This window comes from Triticum urartu, chromosome 1A (assembly GCF_056163025.1).
Source record: "Triticum urartu cultivar PI428250 chromosome 1A, HENAU_Tu73, whole genome shotgun sequence".
Classification (NCBI taxonomy): domain Eukaryota; kingdom Viridiplantae; phylum Streptophyta; class Magnoliopsida; order Poales; family Poaceae; genus Triticum; species Triticum urartu.
Genome location: NC_141873.1, coordinates 591,369,922 through 591,376,320, shown reverse-complemented (window position 1 = coordinate 591,376,320; position 6,399 = coordinate 591,369,922). Strand labels below are relative to the sequence as shown.

At 53.3% G+C, this 6,399-nt stretch overlaps 1 protein-coding gene across 1 annotated transcript; it reads right to left on the bottom strand.

Moving 5' to 3' along the window:
* Positions 1-3,443: 3,443 nt before the first annotated feature.
* On the bottom strand, positions 3,444-5,366 carry LOC147993216 (uncharacterized). The gene is made up of 5 exons (XM_087542542.1): positions 5,311-5,366; positions 4,928-5,224; positions 4,585-4,849; positions 3,985-4,465; positions 3,444-3,863 (listed from the first exon to the last, which is right to left on the bottom strand). The coding sequence occupies exons 1-5, from the start codon at positions 5,364-5,366 to the stop codon at positions 3,571-3,573; spliced, it is 1,392 nt and encodes a 463-aa protein (XP_087398668.1). The 3' UTR covers positions 3,444-3,570.
* Positions 5,367-6,399: the final 1,033 nt, after the last annotated feature.

The window sequence follows — 6,399 nt, the reverse complement described above, 5'->3', positions numbered from 1 at the left end:
GCTTACAAATTAAAAAGATAAGATGCCCGTAATCCCTTTCCTGTCCCTCTCTTCAGGAGGTAGGTCAAGGAGGAGAAAAGGGCAAAAGGGGCGCCTAGGCGAGCTACGGGTGCCAGAAGACACCAAGAGAACATCCCGAGGGCCGTCCGAAGGCTGGACGGTGATGGCGGCGCCGGAAGCGGGGCTCGAAGACGGGGCGGCAGGACGTCAGCATGTTGTCGAGGACACCACGCCCTCGTACTCCGACTTGACGGCCTTGTCGCCAGCCCTCTTCCCCTTCCGCAGCCTCCCTACGCCAGCTGCCCAAGGAGACGACCCCGGGGAGTTCAAGGACCCGGCGACACGGATGATGGGGTCACCGGTGCCGCACGAAGCGGCGCCCGACACCTAGTCGGACCCGCCATCCCGCCGCCCGCTACCCTCATCGTCGCTGTCGCTCTCCCCCTCGTCACTCTCGCTCGAGGGGGAGCCTTCACTATCGGAGGAGCTGTCCACGCAGCACTTCGCCCGAGTGCCGAAGCACCCGAAGACCTTGACGGAGAGGAGATCGCCCTCCATCAACTTAAAATGGAGGGTAAACCCCTCCATCAGGCTGTGGATACGGGCGAACATCTTCCACCCTCGATCAAGATACATCACATTAGGGGCTGGGAATACAAAGCGGACTCGCGTGCCGCTGATCCCACAGCCCCTCATGTGCAGTCTCACTGTCTCGGGCGGGTCCAACTCCATCATGCTCGCAAACGGAGCTGGAAGCCGGAGGCGACGACGAGGCGCCCGGCGCAGCCTGACGAAGAACTCGCAAGGGTCGTCCCCTATATGGACCGCCGTGGGGAGAGGAACCGCCGGCGGAGGCGAAGCTGGCGCGCCGCCCCGTCCGCCTCTTCCCCGAGCGCCTCGACCTCGTCCTCGACCTCGTCCACGACCTCGCCCCCTCCCTCTTCCCCTTATGGCTGGCTCTGCCACCACGGGCGCGGGAGAAGGAGGGGTGCGCTGTCTGGCGGCGACCCTCGCCGCCATCGATGAAGGGCCAGGGTTCCCTTTCTCCATGGCGAATGAGAGAAAGGGGAGCAGAAGCTGAAGAAAGGAGGAGATGAGAGAGTGCGGGCTTCTGTGCTCCCCTCCCGCCCTTTATAAAGGAGCGAGGTGGGGGCCCGGCCGCCCCGCTCAGCGAATCAAGGCACGGGAAGAGCAGGGAGTCGGCGCCGACCCGCTGCCTCTGCTCGCGACGGCCCAGTTTCCCACTTCCACCGTCCGCGACCCCAAGCGCATGGGAGCCGCGTGGCGGGGATGCAGAACCGAGGCGACGGATGAGGCGGCCTCGCCCCACCCCGTGATCGCGGGGAGTGGACGCCTCGAAAACCGCGCACCGGCCCCGTCCAGTAAATGCACCACGCCCCCACGCCTACCTCCGTTTAGGGAGGAGGGCGTGAACCGTCCCCTTCATCATGGCCTGACGCATGCTCGCGGGGCTTAGCCCCACGCACGCCGCCCACGTCACCCACGACGCCGCGTTTGACGCGTGCCGTTCTGGGCGTGCGCGGTGGAAGCGGAGAGATATGCGGCGTGACCTAGGCCGCGCGTGCCCGTGCACTGTTTTGGGCCTGGCCCAACAGCGCTCGGCACGTCTGGCCCAGGCCCGGGGGCTCCTGTCGGTGTACTAGAGTAGGGGTACCCTAGTATCCCGAACTTGTGCACGGGCAGTCGCAGCATCCCGCGGCAAGGCTTGCCGAGTGACCGCCAAGACCCTCCGCGGCTACTTTGAAGACCATTCAAGAGCAAAGTACTCAAACCAAGGCCCCGGCAAGAGGAGCTGGCCGGGAAGGAAACAAAACCCCGGCAAGAGGAGCTTGCCGGGAAGGCCAACCAAGGCATACCAAGAAAACTTGCCGCGACGCGCCACGCGTCCCGGCAAGGCCCGGCGAGCGACAAGCTCCCGAACACGACAAGACGACGACCGCGGCAAGGAGCTTGCCGGGGGAAACCCCCACTTCGTGCTCGCGCTCCAGCACACCCGCCAACGTGTCGCTCTAGGACCCTCCCAAGCACACATGGCAGGAGGCCGTGCAGCTAGGGGTGCGCGGTGGCAAGCAGGCGATGACAAGATAACCATCGTGGCAAACGGTGGCGTCCCTAGCGGTCCCTTTCGGTACTGTTTAGGCGACACAGACGGGCAATTAATGCCCTTGTCCCCTGCCGCCAGGGTTAGGTATGATACACTGTAACAGGTAGCTGTGCCTACCAGAGCACCTTTCCATTTTTGCCCTTTACCTCCGTTGCCACCTGTCGGTAACCCCTTGAGCATATAAAAGGAGGCCCGTGTGCAACGTAGGAAGGGGGGGTTAGCCAGTTCGAACACTCACGCTCGGTCTTGCTAGCCGCTGGTGTGTACTGTAGCACTCCGCGCTCCCGAGCTAGAAATCAATACAAAACCACAAAGCAGGAGTAGGGTTTTACGCATCCGTGCGGCCCGAACCTGGGTAAATCGCTCGCGTGCTTCGCCTCGATCTGCTCTTTGCACGACCTCCGCCCCCGCCGAACCGAAAGGGACCCGGTCCGCCGGTCCCATAGGTGCCCATGGATCAGCACCCCGGCACTATAAAACCCGCTTCAGGCGGAGGTGGATAAGCATTCCAGTGTAGTGTAGTCGAGATGTCCCATTATCCATTCGATCGTAGTTTTCACCCTGAGATGAGCAGCACTCTGCTGAGTCTAGCTACCGATTTCAAGATGGACAATAGGATAGTTCCATGGGACGAACTCACGGGTAGTGAAACCATAATGAATGAGTTGGCTCACCAATTATGTAGGTCTGGGTGGCCTGAAAGGACCTATGAGGAGGTACGTCAAGAACTTCTTAGGTTGCATGAAAGGTGGAAGAAGGTGGTGGAGCCGAAGAGTGAAAATGTCAGAAGGACTGCAGAAAAGCATCCATTTTTATGGACTGAGGAGAGCGAGGACGACGATGATATCTTCATGCCACCGCTTTCGGGTTCTGCATCGTCGAAGGGCAAGAGTTCTGCATCGTCCAAAGGAAAGAGTTCTGCATCCGCGAAGGGCAAGAGTTCTGTATCGACCAAGGGCAAGAGTTCTGCATCGACAAAGGGCAAGAGGAGCGCATCGTCGAAGGGCAAGAGGGCTGCATCAACGGAGGATGACGATGATGACTTCATGTAGTATGTAAGATGTATTCCAGTTGTACCGTTTCATTCAGATGTATTTGCATTATTAGTTTGTATTGTATTATTGTACGGCATTATGTTCTATCTGAATTTCATTTTGTAGTATGTAAGATGTATTGCACAAGTTCAGCCGCACCATTTAATTCAGATGTACTTGTATCTTAATTATCGGTTATAGTCTATTTGGAAATGTAACTGAAATAAGAATGCGAATTAATAGTAATATGTCTCTCGCATACATAAAACAATATATGTCTCCTGATCACATAGAAGCAAGTGCGATAGTAACACATACATGAAGCATGTCTCATACATAAATACTGACACACAGCTGCGAATAGTCTGAAACTAACATAGATAATGAGTCATACATAGATAGATAAGCATATCACTGCGGGGGACGACGACGAGTCTGGGTCTTCCTCGGGCGAGGACCGGAAGGCGATAAGCGCTGAGGCGGTGGACGAGGCTCGCGATAACCACGACCATAGTTAACCTCGTCTGTCACGGTCTGTGTCTCCTGCGTCGGTGGTGGTGGTGGAGTGTGAAACACTGTCTGCGAGAAGCCATAAATGTTTGTAGCTTGGTCATCATCCTCGCGGTCGCCCTCAAAGTACGAAGCACCACCACTAAGGATCGGTGACTGCTCTGAATGCATGAACGGTTGCGAATGGTTGCCGCCTGCGGTAAAGTAAAATTGATACAAATGCATGAACGAAGCACCACCAGTAAGCATCAGTGACTGCTGAGAATGCAAGAACGATTACTACATTGTTCAAAAGAATGTAGTGAGTAGTGTTACCTAGATTCATCTGCTGATGCCAGGAAGAGCTCCCTGGCTGTGAAGGAGGTGGCTCATGCCAGGAAGAGCTCGCTGGCTGTGAAGGAGGTGGCTCATGCCAGGAAGAGCTCCCTAGCTGTGAAGGAGGTCGCTCATGCCAGGAAGAGCTCCCTGGCTGTGAAGGAGGTGGCTCATGCCAGGAAGATCTCCCTGGCTGTGAAGGATGAGGTTCTGCACGGTGCACAGAGGGTCGTGGTTCTGAACGGTGCACAGAGGGTCGTGGTTCTGAATGCTGTACAGAGGGACGTGGCGGACGATGTGCTGGAGGAGGAAGTGCAACATCCGAAGTCCGTCTACACGTAACAGCTGCGTAAATCCCGCGTAGCTTGTCATCAAGACGCCTCAACCATGAGACGCCCTCTCGCGGTGGGATAGTTTCTCCCCTCTGAAAGCGCCGCATTAAAGCGGAAACCTCCTCTCGCGCCTGTAGTGTCAAGTAACCCTGTACACAAAGAGTGAACCAATTATATCCTTGTTGTATGATAGACACCACGAATAGACAACCAAGCGAATATGTCCAGATTAACAAAAGACTTAACATATGAGAACCAAGGCATTTACCGCGTGGTGTCTGGTTCCCACAACAGAGGCAGTTGGGTACATATCGCTGGTGAGAGGGGCTTCGATCTGATCAGGAGCAGCTGATGGAACCAAGTAGATCCTCGTTGTATGCCGGTAACGCTGCAGATACAACCCGAAAATTTCCCAGTTAAAGGGCCGAACCTCACCCCAGATATTTGTCGCAGCGGTAGTCCATTCGTCAACGTAAGGGGTAATGCTCTGAATCCAATAAGCCATGGACTTGTTTCCTCCTAGGCGACTGTCCCTGAGATTGACATGCGCGATACATGATTAGGTATATTATGAATGCAGAGCTGACAACTAAAATAGTATTAGTACTTACTTGTGCACGTGGTCTGGCAAGTGTGGAATATCTGGAATCTCAGGCTGTTGATATAGACCGAACTGTCTCATCACCCTATGAAGAGACATCTCCTCAACCGTCACGTCGAACACCAACTTGGCCTTGGTCATCCAAAAGTGCCGATCTCTAGTGCACAATCCAGAAATCCCAACTGGGTACCTCGATGATATAGCCTGAGGCGAGTATGGCTCCCAAATAACTTGATCCTCGTGCAAACTATCAAACTGCGCCATGAAGGACGGGTAGCATCCCCTAACCTGAGTATGCGCAAACTGTCTCTGCGCATGACAACAAATAAGCATTAGTAATACTATTGAATGGCGAGAAATAATTGAATTAATTGTTACTTAATATAAAAGTACCTCTCGCCGTGTCCAAACAGATCCCATAGTAGGTAAGTCACCGATAGCAGGCACATAAGTCCCAGCTAAGTCCTCCAAACCAAAAGGTTTATCAATGTAGACATAGGGTCGTCCAATAGGGAACCTCTCGTATGACCAAAGCTGCAACAATAATGGAGATCCAACAAGACTAGATTTTCTAGACTTCAACAAGCAAGCTTTGCACAGGCCTCTGTACGTAGCCGCTAACACAGCAGAACCAAAACTCCTCTGTAGAATATCCGCGGGGCAACGTGCTTCAGCTATCTCTCATGCAATACCGATGAGTCGTGCATCGACAGTGGTCACGTGGTTCTCCGTAAACATTGTCTTGTCGAACAGCCAAAGAATATATGCCTCTAGGGACCGGTCAATCTGTGCCTCCGACAACTGAACGTCGGGATGTCCTAACGAGACAATCTACATAGAAACGTAATAATTGTATGAACATCGGACAACTAAAAAACAACATTTGTTTAAGTGGCCGTGATGGTTACCTGAAACTGGCTCAACCATCTAAAAAGAGGTCCATGAGGATCGTTGTCTATAGCCCTAGCAGTAGGGACTGCAGCCAAAAAACGGGTCTGCATCGTGTATCAGCCATTATATGGTCTCCATTATATGCACACATACCTATCAACCCATGAATCGTGTATCAGCCAGTTAGTCTTTGGGGTACGAGTGATCAACACGTCTAAGTTGTTGCCCGCTTCCGTAAGGGCGCCCCGGTGCTTTCTATCGATGTTACCATTAAGCAACGGATACGAAGACATATCTGCAATTCAAACAACAAATCTCAGGTGCAAATAAAACATAGTACGACATATTACAAATTATAACATAGTCCTGACATATTACGAATTAAAACATAGTCCTGACATATTACATATTAAAACATAGTCCTGACATATTACAAATTAAAACATAGTCCTCACATATTGCAAATTAAAACATAGTCCTGACATATTACATATTAAAACCCACTACGACACATTATATAGCTTGTGAGTTATTTCTTCCTCGTCCGCCCCTTCGGCCTCGACTGCCACGACCATGTCCGCCTCTTGCTCC

What these genes read in the sequence shown, in the direction of transcription:
- LOC147993216 (XM_087542542.1), bottom strand. Translation starts at nt 5,366, where the DNA reads ATGTGCCTGCTATCGGTGACTTACCTACTATGGGATCTGTTTGGACAC. An exon ending in TTGCCAGACCACGTGCACAA is followed by an intron (nt 4,850 to 4,927) that starts GTAAGTACTAAT and finishes TGTCAATCTCAG; the next exon opens with GGACAGTCGCCTAGGAGGAA. An exon ending in TGGGAACCAGACACCACGCG is followed by an intron (nt 4,466 to 4,584) that starts GTAAATGCCTTG and finishes CTTTGTGTACAG; the next exon opens with GGTTACTTGACACTACAGGC.